The 26,248-nt window shown below is 43.0% G+C and overlaps 1 protein-coding gene and 1 long non-coding RNA gene across 3 annotated transcripts in view; both read left to right on the top strand.

The window, feature by feature from the left end:
• LOC138975977 (uncharacterized) overlaps nucleotides 1-26,248 on the top strand; it is a 290,855-nt gene that overhangs the window by 167,639 nt on the left and 96,968 nt on the right. The gene's annotated exons all lie outside the window — the stretch shown is intronic.
• The window catches only part of LOC138975970 (golgin subfamily A member 3-like), a 123,047-nt gene continuing 96,968 nt past the window's right edge, over nucleotides 170-26,248 (top strand). For both annotated transcript variants that reach the window (XR_011458830.1, XM_070348745.1), the window contains exons 1-13: nucleotides 170-274; nucleotides 5,989-6,225; nucleotides 11,414-11,685; nucleotides 12,814-13,072; nucleotides 13,346-14,463; nucleotides 17,291-17,509; nucleotides 17,968-18,237; nucleotides 20,314-20,514; nucleotides 20,888-21,094; nucleotides 22,263-22,451; nucleotides 22,769-23,020; nucleotides 24,498-24,977; nucleotides 25,245-25,476. Coding sequence is in view for 1 of the 2 variants with exons in the window: in XM_070348745.1 (XP_070204846.1) it covers nucleotides 6,036-6,225; nucleotides 11,414-11,685; nucleotides 12,814-13,072; nucleotides 13,346-14,463; nucleotides 17,291-17,509; nucleotides 17,968-18,237; nucleotides 20,314-20,514; nucleotides 20,888-21,094; nucleotides 22,263-22,451; nucleotides 22,769-23,020; nucleotides 24,498-24,977; nucleotides 25,245-25,476 (3,889 nt within the window). In the remaining variant the exon portion in view is untranslated. The remainder of the gene's footprint in view (nucleotides 275-5,988; nucleotides 6,226-11,413; nucleotides 11,686-12,813; nucleotides 13,073-13,345; nucleotides 14,464-17,290; nucleotides 17,510-17,967; nucleotides 18,238-20,313; nucleotides 20,515-20,887; nucleotides 21,095-22,262; nucleotides 22,452-22,768; nucleotides 23,021-24,497; nucleotides 24,978-25,244; nucleotides 25,477-26,248) is intronic.

Genomic DNA, 26,248 nt, shown 5'->3' with positions numbered 1-26,248 from the left:
GCACTCTTCCAAATTGATAAAGATATCGAGAATATTTGATTTAACTTGTCAAAAGCGTATCTTTTAAATTTTATTTGTACCAAGTAACGTCAGCTTCTTTTACTGTTCACCCACATACCGTTTTGAATAAAAGAGAAAGTAGATCTTCAGTAAGTCTTAATCACGGAGATATGCCACGTTCTCGTTTTTTCTCGTCTGCAAGTTTCACGAGTTGACACGGCGTCTGCCAAAATGCCGGGGGCTGCACATTCAATCTGATTCAAAACAGACCTTCGTAAGTGATAGAAGATATGTTTATCTCCACCAGATAAGCACTTACATATTTATATCATCTTTGGCATGTTTTTGTTGCAGTTTTGTAGTTCTCCCTAGACCATGTTATACTGTTCATTTTCTTCATTGGAAGTTGGAAGTCGGCCGGTAGGACCGCTCTTTCATTTATACCTCGAGAGTCCTGGGACAATATGATAAGTTAGTGGATTTGACAACGAGAAAAGACGTTCAATTCAGTTCGCAAGAAGCGAATAACAGAAAAAATAGTATGCAGTCTACTGTCTGACCAAAAGCGGGTGCATTTCCAGTAGGAGCACTTCCTGTAGATATTTTTCCCGTATACATGTAATGCACCCGGTTCCATTTCTTGTAGGAAACCAGATCACACTCAATATCGTGCCATGCGCGAGACGGCCGTAAACTGCCGAATTCAGTTTCACTTAGGTATGGTGGCTAGGGTACTGCTAGTAGTGCTACGCAGCTTTGAGCAGATGCACGCTTTCACTACGCCGCAAGTTAGAACACAACACATGTGAAACAGCTTATAGCACAGCGATACAGCGGCATGCTTCTTGTTCTTGAATGGGATATATATAGACCCTATCGGTATTCCAAGCTCTCGTGATCTCTCGCAAACTTCAGAGCATAGCAAAGCATGCGGTACAGCGATCTCGTGCGAGCTGCACAAGCCAAAGTTCGAAGTTCTCACGATGTTCAAAGCATAACAAAGAGCGTGTCTCGCGAGAACTGCTCAAATACCGAAAAGGTCTATTGTGGCGTAACGTGTTGCGCTATGCTGATGATACTAGCAAAGCTGCCATAGCAGTGTCATTGTATAGCCAGGTTCATTAGTTGTGACTAAAGTGAACATGCTATTTTCTTTGCACTTTGGGGTAGATGTTTGTGCCGGTGTCACGGCGTGAGTTTACACTGTCCTGAGTTTACGCTGTGGCCCCAATGCGCATGCGTCGAAATATACGTCACTTCCGCCATCGTGAATTTGCCGAACTCGAAGCCGGTTGTTTTCACTTTGAGTAAGGAAGGTGTCAATCACGTTTTTAGTGATCATAACCCGCACGATGGAACAGTTCGCTGATCAGATGCTTTCTTTGAAACATTTTCTCCGAAATCACACGCACCGAGGCAGAAACAAAATCACAAACAAAAATCCAGAACAGAAGAAAACAGAACAGAACCCCACCCAAAACTGAACACCCACCACACTGGGGCGCATGCGGCGACTGTGGCCGGGAACCAAGGATGAGAGAGAGTAAACGTTCATTTCTCTCTTTATTTTGATTATCACGATAATTCATTTATGTCACTGCAACAAACAACACTGACTTAAGTCAACTCAAACCCAGACGCATACATGTATAAGACAAGTATCCATTTTGATTTTGGCAACTAGAGGAAGCATTTCTGATTCCGAACATATCCAGCTTTATGTGTGGTTTTTTTTAAACACAAACATGAAAAAGGTGACTAAAACAATCTCTACGAGGGAGCATATAATTATAAATAGTCCAAGGTAACAAACCGGCACAAAACCATCGATTCCCACTATTCTAAAATTCAAATCTAATCTAAATTTGTTGAGAAAAAAATCTACACCTTTTCTTCCAACACTCGCAGACCACTGACAAACACAAACCCATCGATTTCTCACTGAATTCTTTGATACAGTGGCGAACGCGATCGGCGAAACAAAGACGGTCACCGTGGCAACCTCAAAAATGCTTTGGTAAATTCACATCATCATAAACTCACGACGCTGTAGGCGTCGTGAATTTGGTCAGGAAGTGACGTATATTTCGACGCACGCGCATTGGGGCCACTGCGTAAACTCAGGACAGTGTAAACTCACGCCGTGACACCGGAACATTTCTAGATCAACAGACTTTGGGTAAAAAAGCTATTTTTGAGGGTGTAGCAAAGACTGAAAGAGTCACATAACCTCGAACGAGACTCAAGAAAACCTATGGGTAATATTAATAATGCACCCGAGTGTATTCCTTGTATTGAGGTCTAACGAATGACGTCTCACAACGTGCGCGGTCGTCCTTGGCGGTCAAGAAAGCCGCCGCGATCATTGCGCAGACGACACTTCTAAACCGCCAATATTTTTTGTGCGCATCACGTGCTCCACATAAATCAGCCGGAAACGAAGCAATTGGGAAACCTGGATACAGGAAAAACACAGCAAGTGCACCTTTTAAAGAATGCACCTGCTTTTGGTTGACATCATAGATCATTTATCCTGGACCGCCAACTAGCTTTCTCTCCGCTCTTTCTCTCTATTACGAGGTAGCGGCCTCTCGCATTTAGGAACCTACGCTTACAAGCCTTTCAGAAATCAGGGGGACGTGATATCCGGTGTCGATTGTAAACATGGACGAAGTTGCCGAGGTAAGTTCTGAAAATGCTAAAATAAACTCAGCAAAAGTGCATATATATGGAACATGTTTTTCGATGAGTTTTGTTAAGTTTAGTTTGGAGTTTTGGAAAATCCAGTTCATTGTCACCTCCCATTGTCACAAATAACTGAAGCGTGCTTTCTTTTCACTGTCTTCGAATCGCTAGCCTTTCAAACCGGACGCGACGCGCCCCTGAAAGTCGAGAGTCGTAACCTCGAAGGGTCACGTGACGAGTTGGCGGTCCAGGCTATTTGGTCTAAGGTTGACATAGACCCCTTCTACTCTAGTGAAGTCTAGCCATTGATACACTGACAATCACAGCGTTTTCTTCACTGTCTACTCACTAACTGAGTAAGTACTAAGCTCCTTATGTGGGAAATCTGCACAGTACTCTGCACAAATTACGGACCACATGTGTAACAGTGAATGCCATAACACAAGCTGCAAGCAGCTCGTGTCTCCACTAATGGTCGGCAATCTGTGCAGGCAAGTGATCACATCGGCAGTAAATAGTGAGCTCCGATGTGCATGTGTTTGCATGAAAAGATAGGTAATATTGATCGGACAGTGCAGAAAACACTGATAAAAGCTAAGATTTTGCTTGACTTCAATGTTATGTGGGTTTCTTTGTACTTCATACATCCAATGGGAGCAACTCTTCCACACTCTATATAAAAAAAAAGACAGTTATATCCAAAACTTGTCTTTTAAAAAAAAGGCTATCGTATTGAATGCACACTGCATAACATACAAATCAGAGTTACATATTTGTTCGCCATCATGGCAGGACTTAGCAAATCAACAGCTTCCCCTCTCTTCGACTACAGTAGAACCCCCTGTTTACGACTTTGGAAAAACCTTGAAAATTAGGTCGTAAAAAGGGGGGGTCTTAAAAGGGGGGTTTTGAGTTTTTGGCCGGTCGGTCATGAATTTGGTTGCAGTGTATGTACTGTCATGCTTACATACAAACACACAGTTGCAGTTTACTGTCATATCAAAACACACACACACACACCCAAACACATTACAGCAGAACAACTTGAACTCAAATTTCAAAGAAAATTTACTCATGGCGTAATGCTCGCTCCCCGCTGAGTGAAGCACATTTGACATTGTGGCGCAACCAGTAAAATCCGAATGTCCTAACTCGATAGAAAGCATAACGACTTTTCTCCCGAATCATCTTTCCGCTCATATGAATGATTCGTCGCCTTGCATCGCTAAACTTGACCACGATCGTTGAGGTCTTCGTACAGGCTCCTCTCTTTGCGTACTTTCGCTTCGCTATCCTTCTCACCATCTTGATAACACGGAGTCATTATCCTTGACGACACACAGGATTTTCGTATTCCCGGCTCCCAAGGAAGTCGCTGCGGATTGCCACTTCGCTCGATTAGCGATTACTTTATTAGCTCTCTACTCAAGAGTCAGCGCTTTTCTTTTTCTTTCGCGAATCTTTGTTTGTCAACAAGACAGTCGTCATTACAAGATAGCGTGCAGAAAAAAACCAGATGTATCAGGATCTCGCGCGAGATTTCGTTTTTGACTCACATGCGAAGCAAAAGTGAGTCTATGTACTCACCCGAGTCGTCCGTCCGTCCGGACGTCCGTCCGTCCGGAAAACTTTAACGTTGGATATTTCTTGGACACTATTCAGTCTATCAGTACCAAATTTGGCAAGATGGTGTATGATGACAAGGCCCCAAAAAACATACATAGCATCTTGACCTTGCTTCAAGGTCAAGGTCGCAGGGGCCATAAATGTTGCCTAAAAAACAGCTATTTTTCACATTTTCCCCATTTTCTCTGAAGTTTTTGAGATTCAATACCTCACCTATAAGTGATATATAGGGCAAAGTAAGCCCCATCTTTTGATACCAGTTTGGTTTACCTTGCTTCAAGGTCAAGGTCACAGGAGCTCTTCAAAGTTGGATTGTATACATATTTTGAAGTGACCTTGACCCTGAACTATGGAAGATAACTGTTTCAAACTTAAAAATTATGTGGGGCACGTGTTATGCTTTCATCATGAGACACATTTGGTCACATATGATCAAGGTCAAGGTCACTTTGACCCTTATGAAATGTGACCAAAATAAGGTAGTGAACCACTAAAAGTGACCATATCTCATGGTAGAAAGAGCCAATAAGCACCATTGTACTTCCTATGTCTTGAATTAACAGCTTTGTGTTGCATGACCTTGGATGACCTTGACCTTGGGTCAAGGTCACATGTATTTTGGTAGGAAAAATGTGTAAAGCATGTGAGTCGTATGGGCTTTGCCCTTCTCCCGCAGTGGGGCACTGCGGTTATGAAATTAAAGGCCCCTCCTGTTTTTGGAACCGCAGGAGCTTTCTAGTTTGATGTTAGGTAGATTTTTGGTTCCTCTTTCCTGTCATGCTCTCTTTTTCTTCATGAATTCTTTTCCTTTTTCTGCCTTCTTGCTCATTCACCTGTATTTTTTCCAAAAATCTCTTCTCTTGCCGCTTGTCTCGCGATTCATGTATAGTTTAATCTGTTAGTGTTCTGATGTAAGTCCAGCAGTAGGTAGGTTAAGCCTATTTTAACACACTGGAAACTGGTAATCTTCCAGTAGGTATTAATTTAGTTTTACTAAAGCCTGCTGGGACACAAGTAATGGGTTAGTGCATTTGTAAACAGGAATCGCTTGACAAGTGGCCCCCTTCATCCCCCCCTTCCTCGTCCTGATATGGCTCTGCGTAGTCGGCTGGACGTTAAGCAACAAATAAACAAACAAACAAACTTCTTGTTATTTCTTCTCGTGATAGTTGGAGGAGCGAGAGCCGCCATGTTGTGTTTTCGTCTGCTCGAAATATGCGTTAAAGTCGTAAATGATCCCAAAAAGCTCGGTCGTAAGTCGCGTTTTGGGTCATTATCCTTGACGATACACAGGATTTGCGTCTTCCCGACTCATAAGGAAGTCGCCGCTGATTCTATCGTGCGCAAGATTTAGGTTTTTTTTCGTCTCGCGATAGTTCGAGGAGCAAGAGCCGCCATGTATTGTTTTCGTCTGCTCGACTACAAATGCGCGAAAGTCGTAATTCATCCCCAAAAGCTCGGTCGTAAGTCGCGTTTTGGGGTGAGTCGTTCACTGGGGGTTCATTATATAGTAGAATGCATCCGTGGTAGCAAAATCGGTCGTAAAAAGGGGGTGGTCGTAAACAGGGGGGTCGCTAAGGGGGAGTTCTACTGTAGCAGCTGCAACATGTCTAAACTTTGTGTGCCCACGCACTTGGTCTGTAACTGTAATCGCTATATATTTTTTTTCATCAACAGCCCCAATGTCGACGCTGCAAGGATGATGGAGAAGGGAGATCGCTCTGATGGAGCCGTTTGAGCTGAAGCTGCACCAGGTGACTTTTGACGAAAGCGATGGAAATTTAGGTCAAGGTCAGACGCAACCAGAATTGGACTCGTTCAGTGCTTTGGTCCATTATGACTTCCAGGACAAAACAGGGTCAGAAGATGTTCAGGATGGTGTCAATCTTCAGGACTTGACTTTCCAAAAACAAGGTGAGATGCAGTTCATGTAAAAGACACTTTGAAATTTTTCAGTAGAAGCAGCTGGTGTGGCCACATGACAGTCTCAGATAAGACTTGTTGTTGTACTTGTAATGAACAAAAAGTTTTAAGAAAGCGAATTGAGCAAGAGAGAGAGGCCTTGTGAAAGACTTTGGCTTAGAATTCTGCTTTTGGAAATGATAAAAAGTAAACAGGAAGTAGCTGCCTTTCACAGGTTGTAGTACATGTGTTTTCGTTGGATGATGATTCTGGAAGAAAAGTTTAGGTTTCTGTGTCGTGATTTTCTGATGAATGGTGTTATGAAAATGCTTATTACTTATGTTATTTTAACCTGTGGGTCTTTTGTAGAAATTGATTCTTTTTGTGGGTTGTCAAATAGGGTACTTCAAATCATTATCCGATTTTATCGCATGTACTGATGTGGTTGTCATTTTTAACTAGCGTTATTTTTTTGTCTTTAAATAATTAATTTGATACTAATGCATTTATGTAGTAATCACACAATCACTTTGGTCAAGCTAGCCAACACTTATGCATTTTCATTTCAGACTGATATAACAGAATTGTCTGCCAGCTCTAGGTCAGTGAAAGCTGAGTTCTATTGCTAAACTGTAAAGTGTAATCTTCTTCTCCTACACTGTTGAAAATGTATCCATTTAATTTAGTACTACAGTAGTATGTTTGTCTCTTACTCACAGTGACTTGTGTGAAGCAGAAATAATTATGACTATGAATATGAGCTGATGTGACGTCGGAGGATTTGGTTAAAATGCTTTAACATTACAGTAGTACTAGTACTAGTAGCAGGATAAGCAAGTAGAGCCATGTATGCAAGTTCTCTGATCTGAACGTGGACGAAGACTTTCAATGAACTGCATGTTGTGAGAACTGATTTAGTGCTTATATTTCTCGTTATCATTAGCTTTAGTATCTCAGCGTTCTGTCTGAAAGTCTGATTTATTTATTTGAAGTTTATGCGAATAAGACAAATCAGTCTGTAATTGTAAATGAGTAAGTTTGTCAGTCTGTATGCCATTCTGTCGTAGGCTGTATGAGACAAAGAGAAGGCTGGTTTTCGTCTACTTGCTGCTAGTGCTAGAGACTGCATAAAAAGCGCAAGCTTCTATATTTTACACAGCTTTGACACCTACACAGGCTATACTTATAGTTACTGTTTGCCGTGCAACAGCTGTTGTTAATCTGTCAAGCAGTGTGTGTGTGTTTGTATGACACTGATCACAAGAAGATTCATTGATTACAGTTTCACTCTACAGGCCTGAAAATGGCGAGTATTTTACTCGCCATGGCGAGTAGAAATCTGTAAATGGCGAGTAGAATTGTAGAAACCTGTAAATGGCGAGTAGAATTGTTAATCAACTCGCCAAAGGCGAGTAAAGTTGCTTAAACACTGAATTGAAATGGTTGGTTTGGCAAGTTAAATTTGCTCTCTGGCTAGTAAATTATGAGAAGCACTAGCCAAAGGCGAGTGCCCCATTTTGTGGACTTTCAGTGCTGCTCTTGTGGCTAGCTACTCACCCTGCCAAACCTATGATTTGATATTTTTAGTGTCCATGCAATAAATGCTGCATAACCTTTCAACTCTTAAGTATTGCCTTATTTGCATTCTATTAACTTTCTGACTCAGAAATCTTGTGTATTTGTACTTGTTAAACTACAAGTATGTACACTTACTATGAGCCATGTCATATATTTAATACAGCATTTTTTTAGGTTTAATGTCTGTGTCGTGTGTCTAGATTACCTCTTAGATCAGTCTCTATCAGTATCAAGATCTGACATAGTCGTGATTAACCTTTATTGTAATTCAATCAAGTTGGCGTTTTAATGAAAAAGATCCTGTGATTGGTCAGAATGCCCCAACTCATTAAAAATTACCGGTCATTAATTGTCGATAACCACTCGCTAAAAAAGCCATTAACCACCTGCTGGCGAGGCGCATTGATACAACCTCAACTAGTCTCAGTTAGCTTTGAGGGTCATTTTACAAGTAGGAAATATGAAGGCCAACGAAATACCGAGACCATGAGGTATGCGAAGTGATGACGTCGAATACTAAGTTGATGCATGAATTCTTCCGGACTACGTCAGTCAATTCCAAAGATCCCTTTTGTGATGAAAAGAATTTGTTTTAGAGTTGATATCCAGAAACCCATCAAAGAAGAAGGGAACATGTATGTGAAAGAAAACAAAACAGGAGCAGAGTGATAACATAGAAATACAGAGACATATTTCTTGGGACTTGACCCTTGCAGGTAGGTGGACTGAAAGTAGTGTGTGAACTAGAACAGAGCCAATTTTGTCTGTTTACAACCGCATGAAAGCAGGAAAGAGATCGTCGTCAGATTGAATTACAATAACATTAACATGCTTCCATTTGAAACTTGTCGGTCTTCATCGTGGATTGACGCCCTCCCAAAGTATAATTGAAGCCCTTCGTCGCTTTGCTCCGTCGGAACCGGCACGGTTGGCCTAGTGGTAAGGCGTCCGCCCCGTGATCGGGAGGTCGTGGGTTCGAACCCCGGCCGGGTCATACATAAGACTTTAAAATTGGCAATCTAGTGGCTGCTCCGCCTGGCGTCTGGCATTATGGGGTTTGTGCTAGGACTGGTTGGTCCGGTGTCAGAATAATGTGACTGGGTGAGACATGAAGCCTGTGCTGCGACTTCTGTCTTGTGTGTGGCGCACGTTATATGTCAAAGCAGCACCGCCCTGATATGGCCCTTCGTGGTCGGCTAGGCGTTAAGCAAACAAACAAACAAACAAAATTTGCTCCGTCGGGCTTCAATTAGCTTTGGTCGGGCGTCAATCCACGATGACGACCTCGAAGTTTCAAATGGAAGCATGTTAATGTGTAATTAAATTCCAGCTGTAGCTGCAGTTGCTCTTCGTTCCATACTTCCACACAAAAGAAACCATGAATGTGTTCTGCGGACTGGCAGGATAGCTTTTTTTTCATTCTTTCTGTTATAAATGTCGTGGCTTCCGTCTAGTTCTACTTGCTTGCAATTACCACTGACTTGGAATTGGATTAAAAATTATAGCACACATATTGATTAGTCATTCTTCTTCCCTTTGTGTGTTTTCCTCCTTATTCTGTTTCATTAGCTTGCAGTCATTAACCAATGTTTCCAGGTATTTGGCTGTGTATAACAAATCACACTTCAGCGCACTGATCTGGTTTGCAGAATAGTCTTACAGTGTGGCTTTGGGTCTGTTTGTTCATCAGATTTAACCTAGAGCTGTGTATTTCACTACTTGTTGACAGTCAGCTTTGTCTCTTTGTGTTGCTTTTTTAATTGACTTTATGTACGTAGTATTCCTGTCTGGCTATGTGTGTCTTTTTTTGGGTGGAATGAAGAGAACAAAGAACAGGGAGTGGTAGATAGAGTATGTGTTGATTTATGCAGAGACGAAAAACATCCAGCCATGTGGTTTCCTCATGGCATTTAAATACTTTGATGTGGCAATGTGAACAGCAAAGCATCAACATTTTAATTTGTTTCACTTGAAGTTTGTTGCTCGTTTGTTGTTGCTGATGCAAAAAGGAGAACTGGTTCGTGCTTAAAAGCTAGAGCTTGGACAAAATTGTACACCCTCCAAGGTTTAAATGCAAATACATAGATCAGTTGATATATTTTTATTTTTTTACTTTGTGCATTGCTCTCCCAAGCCCCCCGCCCCTGACGTACTCAGGAGGTTTCATGGTGTTTCTTTAATGTGGCAGTGAATACACAAAGAAATCTATTATTAATGATTCATTTGTTTGGTGGCAATTTTATATTTGTTCTTTATTTCTCCTGAAATATCGATCTCCCTTTCTGTTTTCTCAAATGAAAACTGCTAGGAATGAAAAGCACAACTTTGCACAGTTAGAAAAACACCCCAAAAAACATTTTTGTTTTAGCTTGCACAAAAAACTTACTCGAACAGTAACACCCTCTCTTGCACAGATACTGTTATAGATACCAAATGCAGTGTTTTGTCTTTTGTAGTGCATGTAGGTCTAAGATATTGCATCGCTGATTTCATGCCTGGTTCAAGTCCACATTTTCTCTTCTTGCTTGCATTTAAATTATTTTGTTAGCACATGCATTTTTCCATGCGCATACGCATGTTGAGACTTGCGGGCTGCACACGTGTCATTACATATACATATATATTAGATTATGATATTCAACACACTTAGAATCTTTATTTGAATCCTGACCCCGCCACAGAAAGTACAAGCTTATTTGGGAGCCCTTTTTATATTTAGTCAAGTTTTGACTAAATATTTTAACATCGAGGGGGAATCGAAACGAGGGTCGTGGTGTATGTGCGTGTGTGCGTGTGTGTGTGTGTGTGTGTAGAGCAATTCAGACTAAACTACTGGACCGATCTTTATGAAATTGGAAATGAGAGTTCCTGGGTATGAAATCCCCGAACGTTTTTTTCATTTTTTTGATAAATGTCTTTGATGACGTCATATCCGGCTTTTCGTGAAAGTTGAGGCGGCACTGTCACGCCCTCATTTTTCAACCAAATTGGTTGAAATTTTGGTCAAGTAATCTTCGACGAAGCCCGGACTTCGTTATTGCATTTCAGCTTGGTGGCTTAAAAATTAATTAATGACTTTGGTCATTAAAAATCTGAAAATTGTAAAAAAAAATAAAAATTTATAAAACGATCCAAATTTACGTTCGTCTTATTCTCCATCATTTTCTGATTCCAATAACATATACATTAGTTATATTCGGATTAAAAACAAGCTCTGAAAATTAAATATATAAAAATTATTATCAAAATTAAATTGTCCAAATCAATTTAAAAACACTTTCATCTTATTCCTTGTCGGTTCCTGATTCCAAAAACATATAGATATGATATGTTTGGATTAAAAACACGCTCAGAAAGTTAAAACAAAGAGAGGTACAGAAAAGCGTGCTATCCTTCTTAGCGCAACTACTACCCCGCTCTTCTTGTCAATTTCACTGCCTTTGCCATGAGCGGTGGACTGACGATGCTACGAGTATACGGTCTTGCTGAAAAATGGCATTGCGTTCAGTTTCATTCTGTGAGTTCGACAGCTACTTGACTAAATATTGTATTTTCGCCTTACGCGACTTGTTCTTCTTAAACTGGGCTCAACATGGTACTCATCAGTGCGTTTTCCACACAGGAAAGAAGAGCCCTGACAAAAGCAAGACATCGCCGTACCACACGCCAACCCTCACCACCACAACTCCTGCCTGTATCCAGTTGCCCATAACCAGCACCCAAACCGTATCATCCTTGGTTCAGTCTCCGGCGCCGTGGGAAACCACTTACGCGGGGGATCAGGGGGGACAGGAGAATTTCCTCGTCAATCCTGATGACTATTACTTGTCGCCCTCTCGCATCAGCAAAGTCTCGCCTGAATCGGCCGCTGCTAGTTTGCGTACTTTGTCCCAGGTTGGTTTGTGATTTGCTGTTTGAGTGTGTGTGGTTCTGGTTTGTTAGTAAGATCTGAAAGGAACTGGTTTTGCTGTTTATCTGATGTCTTAACATGGAAATCCTCCAACTTGTGGGTGATGTCTAAATTGCTATCAACTCAAAGGCTGAAAATAAAAGATGGAAGGGTAGTGCGTCTCAAGCAAATATAAAGCAAATCTTCTGTGAGAATTTTGAAACTTGGCAGACTAATGCATGAAAGTTTTGATGGATTCATGATTGTGTGCAACTGATTTTTGACTCACATGCGAAGCAAAAGTGAGTCTATGTACTCACCCGAGTCGTCCGTCCGTCCGTCCGTCCGGAAAACTTTAACGTTGGATATTTCTTGGACACTATTCAGTCTATCAGTGGCAAGATGGTGTATGATGACAAGGCCCCAAAAAACATACATAGCATCTTGACCTTGCTTCAAGGTCAAGGTCGCAGGGGCCATAAATGTTGCCTAAAAAACAGCTATTTTTCACATTTTTCCCATTTTCTCTTAAGTTTTTGAGATTCAATACCTCACCTATATATGATATATAGGGCAAAGTAAGCCCCATCTTTTGATACCAGTTTGGTTTACCTTGCTTCAAGGTCAAGGTCACAGGAGCTCTTCAAAGTTGGATTGTATACATATTTTGAAGTGACCTTGACCCTGAACTATGGAAGATAACTGTTTCAAACTTAAAAATTATGTGGGGCACATATTATGCTTTCATCATGAGACACATTTGGTCACATATGATCAAGGTCAAGGTCACTTTGACCCTTATGAAATGTGACCAAAATAAGGTAGTGAACCACTAAAAGTGACCATATCTCATGGTAGAAAGAGCCAATAAGCACCATTGTACTTCCCATGTCTTGAATTAACAGCTTTGTGTTGCATGACCTTGGATGACCTTGACCTTGACCTTGGGTCAAGGTCACATGTATTTTGGTAGGAAAAATGTGTAAAGCATGTGAGTCGTATGGGCTTTGCCCTTCTTGTTTTATTCTGTTTTACTATTCTTTTTGACATTTTCACTTGAGAATGACTAAACGAGATAGCCAGCAGTGTAGTGCTAGCATGAACAGTAATTCAAACATCTTCACAACCACCAGGTGTCCCACAACACAGCTGCGATAGCCAAACACCTACGCAAATCGCAAGGGGGCAAACGCCGTGTGGCCAAGACATTCCTGACCACCACCAGTTTCAGCACGCCAAGAACCATGCCATCCGAAACGTCACAGCCCTCGACCACCCCCGCCCCTACCCCGGTATCTCAGGAGGGGGATGCGGGGGGTGGAGGGGAGGGAGTTGACGACAGCAGCTTTGAGACAGTGGCGGAGGCATTGAGGCTGCAGTGGTCTGTGATAGGTGAGTGGATGCCAGTTACAAGTTCTAGCAGAGTCATGAAAGAGAACTAGTCGGTGCTTGCATGAAGTTTCATTGGTATTTTATACAGTGATAGATAAACAGGTCGTATGTGCAGAGCTCGCTGCAAATTTGTGTATTGCCGAAGGAAGGCTTGAAAGTTGGAAGTGGAATGGACAAATGAGACAGTTTTATGAATGTTCGGATGAAGTTATATTGAATGATTTATCCTGCACAGTGTACACATCTAAAATTCCTGTTTGGTGGATGTCGCAGGAAACAGCAACATCACACCTGCATCCCCAGAAGAAGTTGCAAGGATCGTAGCAGAAGCAGAAAAACGCCTTCGTGGTGGGGCGGGGCCAGACAACACAGAGCAGATGCCACCCCCCTTTCATGCGTTGGGAGACCCAAACGCATCAGACACACTTTCTGTGGGATCATTGTCTTCTCTGTCCTCAATGTCATCGTCAACCAATGATAACGGCCTTGTGGCTGCGGACACGTCTCAGAATGTGGGAAGTGTCACAGCAAGTAGCGCTGAGAGCACTCCGCCAGCTGAGCTTATTCGCATTCCAGCTCAATCCATTACCAGGGAGGTGGGGAAGTCCTCTTGGTTTCAGTCCAAAGACAAACAAGGTGCAGCGTCTTTGGGTGAAAAACACTTGGCTGGCACGCGCTCTCCCAGGCGAGTGAACAGTGGTAGCAACCTTGCTGGAGGAACTTCTGTGGAGTCAGTGAAAAGTGACACCTCTCTCAAAGCACAGATTGGGACAGACGGTTCACAACAGATGGATACCAAGGAAGCAGGAGCGCCACAGGCACCTACGCAAGAACTTTTATCCCAGCAAGAGTCTGTGCCTTTTGGAACGGGAATCACCTCCCCCTCTGACCTCAGTTTTAAATACCCCATGGGCTCCACTCCCTATACCTCCCCCTCTCTACAACCAGACTCGAGTCGGCAACATTCTCAACCACAATTCCAATCAGCGTCGTCCCAGCCGCCCCCAGTTTCTGTGCAGCAGTATGCAGCACCCCCACGGCAACAGTTGATCTCGGCCGCCTCTGATTCTTACCCCCACGCCTCATCACCTGTAAACTATGCAGAGAACTCTCCGGCGTCTACCCCTTTACCCGTGTTCAACTCTAGCCTTGCCCCAGTTCCGCAGTTTGGGCCTCTCTTTCCCAAGAGGGCTGGGGGAGGAGGAGGGGGTGGGTTTTCTCCACAGAAGGTGAATGCAAGCAGCGTGTATGCAGAGTCTTTGCACAGTGCTATGGGGCGCGATAAGTTCGACGAGCTGCTGAGAGAGAAACTGAAGCTTGAGGGACAGCTGGAAGTTTTACAGGATGAGGCGCAATCCACTCTACAAGAGAGAGCTGAACTTCAAGCACAGGTAGGTTGGGTAGCTGGTGTGTCTGTGTGTCTGTATTTGTCTTTATCTGTCATTTCATCTGTCTGTGTCAGTGAGGGTTGCATGTGCTGGTATGGGAATGAGATGCCGAGGCAGAGGAGAAGTCGAGGCTTGTTTCCCTCGATTGCTTGTCGAAGGAGTTTGCTATAGTAGGCTGTTTCGGTGCGAGCTTGACCTTTTGGCTGTGAAGAAACAGTAAACCAAGATGAGAGAGTGAACGGATGACAATGTATGAATTTGTAACGGGCATATCCAGCGTCACGGACGAGGCATTCGGACGAACATAAAGGCACGTGGAAATCAACAAAACAACTATATTAAGTTGACAATGATCGAGGATTATGCAACTTGTGACTGTTGTTCTCTGTGAAGTATGAAATAGAGAAATATTTAATTTGTGGGCGAGTTCTTCGATGTTTGATGTGCGTCACGGACGAGGCCAAAATTCTGTCCTATTTTTCAATCACAAAGAAGTAAGTTGATATTTCTGCGAATTGTGTTCGCTGTTTTCGTTCATAGCGATGAAACATTAATGGCAAGCATTGCTCTTTCGGTAAAGATAATTGAAAAAGTTAAAAAATAAATCACATTTCGGAGAAACGCTTGAACATTTGTCACGGACGAGGCCAGTACGCGTCACGGACGAGGCACGTACGAAATGCACTATAGTAGTGACGTCTTCAGGAGATCAACAAATTAAGGCAACATATCGTTTTCAGTTGTCACCCACAATGTGAGACTATCATTAATTTGGGTCAGTGTTTACATTCGCTCGTTCGTCCGCCCGGGTTACGTCTGTCCGTTAGCTTTAGTAAGCATAAAGAAGGATCCTCAAGAGCCCATGAATATTTGAAAACAAAACTTGGTGGATAGGTACATATGGGTAATATAATCTGTCGTGCAAAGTTTCAAGGTTGTAAATGAAAGGTCAAGGTCAGATCTATGTTCGAACCTTGATTTTTTTTCAGATTTGTGTTGGAGAGTTATCCAGCCAAAGTTTTAATCCAATCAAGTTGAAAATTGGTATTGTGACAGAGTGTATATTAAGAAATGCATCAAAATTATGAGCTCGAATGAAATATGTTTTGATTGCATGCGTTTGAGCATGTGTCTGTTTGTCTAAATATGGACAATACTTGTTGCACCAACGGGTTTTTTCTCTCATATAAATAAAACAAAACACTTGTCAAAGGTTAAAAGACAAACGATGCTGTTTATTTAACATAATTTCGGCAAGTTGCTTTTATTTAACTTCAGGATTGTTAATTTCCCTCCAACATGAGATAACAACTGAGCATGCAGCTTCCACAGTAAATGGTTAAAATGCCAAATAAAAGTCAGTTTCTGAAAAGGCAAAGTAAAGATTGTTTCCAATTACAATGTAAAGTCAAACTAACTTGTCTTTTCCACCGTTGCCGAATCTGTTACAAATCAGCGACAGGGCGACAGCGTAGCTAACTTCGTCACCCCCCTCTCCCCCCTCCAAAACAGCACATTCATTGGCATGTCAAAATATTGACACCGAGGGACAGAGAAAGCGGCAACAAAGTCATAATAACATGAGGTAACAAATGAGCACGAAGCTTCGACGGAACACACTAAATGCCCAATAAATAAGCCAGTTTCCGTTAAGATTGCTTCCAATTATTGACTAGTGTCAGACTTGTCTTTACCACCTTTACCGAATCGGTAACCAATCAGCGACACGGCTCACTTCTTCCCCCTCACCCCTAAAAACAGCGTAATTGGCACTGCCACTGTGAGCGACAGCTATACACTGTAGTCGGTAGATGCGTCAAGTAATCGCAGGTGAGTATTGTTTTGCAGGCTTCAATGGTACTCGGTTCGAGGGCTTTCAACGGCAACGACTGTTTCGGCGTCTTGCAGGTTGAATTGACACATAATGTTTTAGCTGGTGAATGTACCCGACGTACATCATTGGTTTGGTTGCTTTCCCGAATGTTACAGTTTTACCTGTCGCCTCACCGTTATTGGCTGCCCCGAAAGCATTTTACTTGTGTATTTCACTGCAACATGACATGTCTCAGTCTAAGAATAGGTCTAAATTAATCAGCTGACTGATTTCTGATGAAGCACGCGCAAAGACAGGGAGACAAAAGGAAGGCAAATACCGCTATAACACATCAAAAAGTGCCTCGTCCGTGACACAATTAAGTCAGCAACTGTATGTCTGGCAAATTAAATAAAAGCGACAAATAGTGCCTTTCGAAAAGCTTGAAGATAATCTCAAGTAAAATTTCTGTATAAAACGAAATGCAATCAGTACATGAATTTTTGTATCCAAAATGTCACGGACGAGGCCATTTAGGGGGGTGAGTTGCATTCTTTAATATTTTGGCTACAAAGAGTTTCAACAACTGCCGACTTATATCACAGTATACATCAATGTCAGTCTCATGTGATATGATGATTACTGAAATTACAAAAAAAATTGGATTGTACTGAACCCGAATCTAAAAAAGTGACCAAAAACGTCACTTCATGCACAGTGAAATCCTCTTAAACAATATGACTGCTAAACAAGGGACATAACTCAGTGAGGAAAATAAAATATTGATTATGAACATATGAACATTCTACAACAAAGCCAGCGTACCGAAATAAAGAAATTTGTGTTTTAATTTCAAGCGTTGAGAGAGCTAATTTTTTGGACATGCCCTAAAGGTTAATTAATGTGAAGTTCGGCTAAATTTATTTACAGCCAGAATGCATGAGTTGTAAAACAAAATCAGTCGGCTTCTTTGTCGTTGTCTGTCTTTCTTTCTCATACAAACAAATCTTCTTCCAGGTTGCCTCCTTGCACCTCAAAGTGAAGACAGGCCAACAGAAGGGAGAGGATCCAGAGAAAGCCAGTCTTCGAGCAGAGCTGGAGCGTCTTCGAGTGACTCGAATAGACCATGAGCGAGAGGCACTTGAAGTACAGCAGATGCTGGAAGAAAAACTGGAAGAGCTGAAGGCTGTCACTGAAGAGCTGTACCAGTCACAAGACACTTCTGACAAACTTCAGGTTGGTTACATTTTTCTTTAATTTTGTTGGTTTTCTTTTCCTTTCTCATCATTTTAATATAAAGAAGTTTCTCCTGCATTTTCAGGAGTTGTAAGTTAATTGAATGCTACGATAATGTCCCAGAAGAATTTCACAAGAATACAGCTGGTTTGGAACTGTGGTTAGTGCTTACGCACACAAATTGAGGACTTTCTTCTGTATCCCTCAACTCTAAACCATATAGCCTCACTGTTGTCTGTAAAATATGCTTTGATGTGAGTGACTGATTTGACAAGATCATAACCGACCACACACTCATATCTCATACTCATAACGTTGATTCGGTTCATACCCACATCTGAAACTTCTGCGTCTTGGAATGATAATATTTTCTCGCAGAGCTGTTCAAAATATTGTTCAAATTATTTCCACTTGCTTCAGGTGTTATAGACGGTAAGACATTTGTTTTCCTTTCACAGGTCAGAATGAAGGAGCTCCGGGACGACCTGCAAGCCAGAGAGGTGACAGTGCAAGCCCTCAAGAGCAAAATCGCTGAGCTTTACGTCGAGGTTCAGACCACTCTGCAGAACAAAATGGAGGCTGACAGCGAGGCTCGCACTGCTCGCAACGACCTCGTTTCTCTGGTCAAGGCCAAAGAGTGGTACCAGGAGCAGCTGAGCACAGCTCACCAAGTGCGAGCAAAGTTGCAACAGCAGTTAACGCAGATACAGGCCCAGACTGTTTCACAGGTGGGTAAAAGATGGAAAGAGTATGTGTGTCTGACTGTGTATTGAGCTAAGATGTGCAGTGAGAGATGAATAAAGGCTGACAATTTCTGGTTTTACAATAAAAACAAGATAAGCAAATGCTTTATACGACACCCCTCCGGCATGTCCCATTACAGTACACCCCCACGGCCTAACACTGCTCATTCCTAAGACTCGCCTCATTACTCAGGGGATTACTCAGGGGCCTATCAGGGCACTTTCCCCCTGGATTTTTTCCCCCCTGACTTTATCCCCCCGAATTCTTCCACCCGGATTATTTCCCCCCGTGACTTTTTCCCCCTGGGACTCTTTCCACCCGTGACTTTTCCCCCTCGGACTATTTCCCCCGTGACTCTTTCCCCCTGTGAATTTTTAGCAATGTTTTTTTGTATATCAATTGATGATCACGTGAGAAGACACAAACATTTCCACCCCTTTACAAATTGGTCGCACGTTTGTATTACCACGTGAGAAGTGAGCAGTGTTAGACACAAACATTTCCACCCCTTTACAAATTATTTGTACATTTGTATTTTCACGTGAGAAGTGAGCAGTGTTAGCCACTGTAAGTGAAATCTGTGAAATCTCAGAAGAGAGGAAGCAGCTGTCCGAGCAGAGATTGCTCAACACATTGCTGGTCATCCTCCACCACCCAAAAGAAGGAAATACAAAGACTCTAACGAGCGCATTTTGCGGCTCGTTCGGTCATATGACAACAGAAACCTTGACCCATACCTACTCGGAATTGCACACAATGTTTTCTTTTAGACGCTTCTAGATGTGAACGTAGCAGAGATTGCTCAACATGTCGCTCGTCATCCTCCGCCACACCCAAGAAGGAAATACCAAGACTCTAACCAGCGCATTTTGCGGCATACAGTGTTTTCTTCAGGGCCGGACTACCGGGGGGGGGGGGGGGGGGGGGGGGGGGGTTATGGGGGTTGCGCAACCCCCCCCCCCCCCCAGCCTAAACATGTACCTCACTTATTTAAAACATTTTTTATTATTGTTTATTTTATGCCGTTTCATGCAGGGAGCGACCATTTTCCTATCTCAGAATATGACCTACCCATCAGCTTCAGGGGGCAGAGCCCCCTGACCCCCACAAGGGGCTCTGCCCCTTGACCCCGCCAGGGGGAACATCCCCCTGGACCACCACTGGCAACCCCACCCCCCTCCTCTTAGCCTAGTCCGGCCCTGTTCTTTTAGACTATTTTAGACTCTTTTAGATGTGTATGTATGTGAATGTACGTGTTTTAAACCAAAGCTGCTGAATTAAAAGTAGGAACCACACATGTGTAAGAATACACATTTTATTTACCCATTTTATCAAAAAATTAAGCATTAAGCATTAACAAAAAAATTAAAATAGAAATAATAAAATAACGGAAAGAGTCAAGGGGGGAAAGAGTCACGGGGGAAAGTGACCAGGGGGGAAAAGTCACGGGGGGAAAAGTCTCAGGGGGAAAATGTCACGGGGGAAAAAAATCTGGGTGGAAGAATTCGGGGGATAAAGTCAGGGGGGAACAAATCCAGGGGGAAAGTGTCCTAGAATCACTCAGGGGAGTCAAAAAAGGGGATAAAAAGAAAGGGACACCATGGTCTTTTCCAAGGCAGTTTCCCGTCATGATTGTTGCTGTGCAAAGCTTCCAAAAATTCACATTTATTTCCAGCTTTGTGCTTCAAGCTAGCACTCTTTTGCAAGATGAGTTGATACAGCTGCATTGAGCAGGTGTGATGGAATACTGTGTCGCCGCAAAAGAGACAGAAAGAGTTTAACTTGTTGATCAGTACCTGTTAACAGTGTGTTTAGTTGAGCCAAGATTCTGAAGAGAATTGTTTTGAGTGTGAGGTTGTGCACATTGAGCTGGAAAGTATACGGTATTATGTTCGTACCGATTCAATTTGGCCGAGAGAAAACAGAGGCGTAAATAAAACCAGAAAATAAGAGGAACCAAAAAGACATAAGACAGCAAGATTCTACAATGAATGTGACTCGTTTGCTTCGAATGTATTACATCACAGCTAATGCTCGTGAACTATTCCCTTTCATCCCAGGGCTCCATAGTGGAACGGCTGAAGCTGGAGAGCGGGCGACTGCGGCAACAGCTGCGGGAAAGCCAGGAGAGGGCGCTGCGGGACAAGGAGCAGCTGGCACGCCACCTGGAGGCCATTCAGCAGGACATGATGGAGCGGGAAGCCGCCTTCCAGGAGATTCAGCGCGAGCGGGTCATGATTGAGGACACCTTTAACACACAGGTAAAACCTCAACTTTTGGTTTATACATGTGTGTTAATCTTTAGTTTTTTTTTAGTTCAGTTTATTTTACTTTGTCAGTGGTTTTTTCTTAGTTTTAACTTCGGCACTGCTGGGACATTTCCAGGTGTATTAGTAAAGGAACAAAATTAGGGTTTCCCCACGCAACATTATTTCTCACCTGACATTACAGGCCAGTCACCAGCAAGAGGGTGTGTCTCAAACAGGTGTACAAGAAGCACATGTCAATATTTGTCCAAGCAAAAGCAAGGATACTCAATCTTTCACGACCCATACAAACCCAGCTGAGTTATTTCCGAAAATCGTCTATTGCCAACCTGTCCTAAGGTAACGAAATATTGGTTATTGACCACAGGTGACGACAGTGGAGGAAGAGAAGACACGCATCAGTAACCTCCTGCAGCTGACATCGGACCTGGAGGCCCAGCTGGAGCTGGCGTACAGCAACTCCAAGAAGAAGCAGGAGCACATCTTCAGCCTGGAGAACCAGCAGATGGACCTCATGAAGAGGACCACGCTGGCCCAGGAGGTGCTACTGGAGAAGGAACACTTGCTGGAAGAGGTAATTCTTCTTCTGCGTTTATGGGCTAAACAGACCTGTTTACCCTTACGATTTTGGCGTAATTTATTACGATTTTCTGCAAAAAATACGCCATTCCGCTATCCGTGTCAAGACTACGATTTTCATAAATAAAAAAAAAGTAAAAAAAAATAATAAAAAAAGAAAATAATTTTTATTTATTTATTAATTCACATGTTTGGCATTGGGTTTTTTCAATGGCAAAATGGGGTGAAAAAGCACAGGACTGACAAGAGATCATATCTGTCTGATGAGACGCTGGAGAGCCTTCTAGTGGTGAAGTCTCGCCCTCACTCATTTGGCAAGCGCAAGTACAGTAGAGAAGCGCTTGACACACTGAAAAAGGCCTACTACGAGCAAAAGAAAAAAAAATCAGTGATGCATGTGCTTTTGATGTGATCTTCTTTGAAATTATGATGACTACAAAAACTGACTGATGTGTTTTATTTGTGAATGATGGATATATGTGCATGATTGCGTTTCACAGACACAGTTGTCATGTGCGTTGTAATTGGCGACGAATGCTGGATGATTACTATTTTTGTGCCAGGATTACTATTTTTGGGGCTGAGCATTACTCCAAAACACTTATGGGGGTAAACAGGTCTGGCTAAAACTCACAAGTACACTGATTTTTTTGTTGATTGGTTTTTTTCATGTGCGTTCAGTGCCCATTTTGCAGATTTTTTGTTTGGGTGGTTTGTGGGGAGAGTGGTAACTTGAAGGTGTTAGTGTTTCAATCCTTCCTAAACCTGTAGCTTCTCAGGAAGTCATCACAAAAACAGAAACTGGAGTTGTCAAAAACAAATTATCTGTAAAGTCTTTGAGTATGGGGTTCGTGTTGAGCTGAGATCACAGCAATAGTCTATACTCAAAATACTGACTTTCATCAGTTGAGGATTGATTTGGAGAAATGACTTATATAGAAGGGAGCACATAGGACCCCCCCCCCCCCCCCCCTTCAATGAGATACCCCCCTCCCTCCTCATTTTTTCAGATTTTCTGACCATTAATTCATAACATTTACAAATCTTCCTCTCTTTTTTTAACACCTGATTTTCTCAGATTTGTAGATGTCTTCAAAGGGGGTACCACCATTTGAGTTACGTTTACTGCATGATTTTGATAAAAACTGTCCACTGATCCTCAGGCCAACCAGAAGCTGATAGAGGTGGAGTCCCAGCTGGATGCGTTCTCAAAGACCCTGGCCATCAAGGATGCAGAGCTGCTGAAGCTGAGAGAAGAGAAGGCGTCCACAGAGATCGCCCTCAAGGCTGCCCTGCAGGAGAAGGAGTCTGTGGACAAAGCCCTGGACATGCTCAAAGGAGACATGGGCAAAGTGAGTGTGTTTTTGTAGTTCAGCAAAGAATTAGAGTGAAGTTTGGGGGGGGGTTTTGGTGCTGAAGAAAAGGCTGTGGCTTTCTTTTCAGCCTGGAATAAATTTTCGATAGAGATGCTGTATCCCAATGAGTAAGGATTTATTTGACATATTTCAGGGATCTGTGTTTTTGCCTTTGTCTATGTGAAAGGGCAATGACAAATAATCCTTTGTTTACAGTTCACAGGGAGAGTTACCCAGCTTTTTATAGATCTTTTTCTTTATTTAAAGGATGGACAGAAATGCAGTGACCAAAATGAATATCTTGTGTGACACAGGTAGAGAAAAGCTTCAAACAGATGCGACAAGAACTGGGGACGCGGCTGACGGAATTAGAAACTGCCCAGACTCAACAAAAAGCTGCGAGGGATGAGCTTGACCGCGTGGCCCATGAGCTGGACATCAAGAATCGCAGTGTTGAAACGCTGACCATTAACTCCCAGGAACAGACCGCTGCCCTACAGCAACTGCAAGCGGAGAAGGCTGACTTGGAACACCACGTGGCAGCCTTGAAGCAACAGGTGGCACAGGTGAGAAGGGGTTCATTAAAAGAAGACAAGGTACATGATGCTGAAGTCGGTAATTGGGCTTTGATAGCAGGGTGTGCAAGATTTGAGCAGGTTTAGTAGTACAGAAAGCACTTGCACGGCTGACCCTTGGTATCAACAGCAATGTGTCATCTATGGCCAGATTTACCTGGCATATAACAGATTTCAACAATGCAGACCTGTTTACCAGTACGATTTGGGCGTATTTTGTACGCCAAATTATTATCGGTACGCAAATACGCGACACACGCACAAAATACGCCTGAGAAAAAGTCTAGAATATGTTTTCCGGTGTTGGTGTGCTGATTACGGGATGGTACAACTGATACCGGTTTCGGTCAAAGGGAGATAACCATGACAGCGAGTCTTCAGCTGTGGAAACCTTGTTCAGTTGTTGGCACGTGCGATCGTCTGGACAATCGTGGCAGTGAAGCGGAAAAATGTGCCAGTTTCGGATGACTGTACCAAATCTAAACAGCAGAAGCAGCAGATTTTCTTGGAGAAATATAAGAAAGAGCCAGGAATTGTGGAGTCTACTATGGGAAAAAGTCATGCACACTGCAAGTATTGTAAATCAGATTTCTCCGTTGCCCATGCTGGGAAATATGACATCGAACGACACTGCAGTTCCAAATCTCACCTGGACAAGGTTGCTGCAAAGAAATCCGCTGAAAGCTGCCAAGGAATTATGAAGTTCATTCCCGCAAAGCAAATCCTGCCAGAAGAAAAGGCTGTAGTCCGTGCTGTAGCAATGTTTTCTGAGATGATTGTAAAAATGAACTTGCCACTGTCAACCGCAGATGTTATTTCACGAACTTCATCTTTTCATTATCAATCTGTTTGGAAGACGCTGGTTATAATGCTATAAACTGACAGGTAAAATAAAATTGTTTTATCCCTGTTGTATTGGAAGGAGTTAAATTCTGAAGGTGTTCACAAGACTGACATGCTATTCTTACACAACACGTTTGCACCCACGCGTACATTTTCCCTAGCCCATATGGCTTTGCTTGCAAAGTACACCAACTTTTTGAAAAATACACTCAACTTTTTGGGAAAGTACTCTTGCCTCGGGTTTAGGGTGAACAGGTCTGACAATGATGCTCTTTTGGTAAGAGGCCCACCTGCAAAACACAGGAACAGACAGCCAAATTTGGGACCTGCCATGTCTTTTCCAGCAAAGTGTAGCTGCATGTAGGTTGAACTTTATAGTAAAACCAATGATGTATTGATATTCAAAATGACAGCTCAATTACTTCAAAACAGTTAGTCATAAAAATGAAAACCACCTAGTATCTTTGTTCACCAGAATGTTAATGCAGGAGTTATTTCTGCAAGCAAGAAAACCACCTAGTATCTTGGTTCAGCAGAATGTTAAAGCAGGAGTTATTTCTGCAAGCAAGAAAACCACCTAGTATCTTGGTTCACCAGAATGTTAATGCAGGAGTTATTTCTTCAGCTACAGTCTGCTAGACCAGTGGACGATGCCACAACGCAAGCACTGCAGGCAAAACTTCATGAAAGCAGAGCTCGTCTGGCAGAAGCAGAAAGCAGGCTGCAAGTTTCCACAGCACAACTTCAGCAAGCTTCAGCTCCCTCGCAACAAGACAGCTCCACCGTCTCTGATGAACAGCTTCAAGCAGCACTGGCTGAAAAAGACAGCTTGAAACAACAACTGGAGAGAGTGTGTGAGGAAAAGGCCCAGAGTGACACTGAGCACCAACAAGAGACGGTGAAACTGACGGAGGAGGTGGGCAGCCTGAGATCCAAGCTGGGGGAGGAGAGGTCCGAGTTTGAGAGCAGCGTGCAGGCCTACGTGGACCAGATTCGCAGCGTGGCGGAAGAGAAGCAGAGAGTGGAGACGGAGCTTGAGATGACCCGGAGAAAGTTTGAGCTCAGCTCCGTGCAGCAGAAAGAAGAGATCAACTCGGAGTTACAGGTCAGGAATTTATGTTTTGTGCTTCTCTGCTAATTGTCTTTTTTGTGAGTTTTTGTTTTGTTTTTTGTTTTTGTTTATAGATGCCTTGGGTATGTTTGAGAGTGTTGGTGCGCTCACACACTTATGTGGGTTGCCTTATGAATGAAAGACAGACCTAGTTTAGTGCAGAGAATGAGATACATACCTCAAGAGCATGTGCGATCTCCAAAAGTGCTCTCTTAGTTTTTGTTGCGGTCATACCCATACTCACAGACTCTTTCCTTTCAGAACTTGATGAAAGAGCTGGAGACAGCCAAGCTGGAGAAACAAGACCTAGAAAACCAGCTGTATGCCCTGCAAGCCGAGAAAGATGCAGAGGTCTCGGGACTGCGCCAGCAGCTAGCAGAGACACAGCAATCCCTGCAGGATGCCCAGGAACAGCACAACCAGCAGCAGGAATCGGCAGCCTTCAACCAGCAGTTAGGACTGGAGCTGGAGAGAGAGAGGGGGAGGATTGCAGGTTGGGCATGGACGAATTGTGAAAATAAGTGAACATTCAGTAGACGTTGTTGAAAAGTACCCCTGTGTCGGGTTTGTACGGGTTGTGAAAGGGTGAATACCCGGGCCTTGCATTTAGTGAGACAAACAATCCACAGGCCTGACACTATCAATCAATCAATATGAGGCTTATATCGCGCGTATTCCGTGGGTACAGTTCTAAGCACAGGGATTTAAAAAAAAACATGTTTATGCAATTTATATCGCGCACATATTCAATGCCGTGTGAGATGGAATTTTTTTTACACAATACATCACGCATTCACATCGGCCAGCAGATCGCAGCCATTTCGGCGCATATCCTACTTTTCACGGCCTATTATTCCAAGTCACACGGGTATTTTGGTGGACATTTTTATCTATGCCTATACAATTTTGCCAGGAAAGACCCTTTTGTCAATCGTGAGATCTTTAACGTGCACACCCCAATGTAGTGTACAACGAAGGGACCTCGATTTTTCGTCTCATCCGAAAGACCAGCACTTGAACCCACCACCAAGGTTAGGAAAGGGGGGGAGAAAATTGCTAACGCCCTGACCCAGGGTCGAACTCGCAACCTCTCGCTTCCGAGCGCAAGTGCGTTGCCACTCGGCCACCCAGTCCACACTGGGGAGGGTTGTGTCTGAAACACGTGGACAAGGAGCACGTGTGGATAACAGTCTCACTGAAAGCAAGAGTATCCACTCTTTCACAAGCCATACAAACCCCACACAGGCTTATTTTCCAACATCGCC

This window comes from Littorina saxatilis, linkage group LG9, assembly GCF_037325665.1.
Source record: "Littorina saxatilis isolate snail1 linkage group LG9, US_GU_Lsax_2.0, whole genome shotgun sequence".
NCBI classification, from domain to species: Eukaryota; Metazoa; Mollusca; class Gastropoda; order Littorinimorpha; family Littorinidae; genus Littorina; species Littorina saxatilis.
Note: the sequence above shows the minus strand (reverse complement) of the source record. Positions and strands in the feature narration are given on the sequence as shown.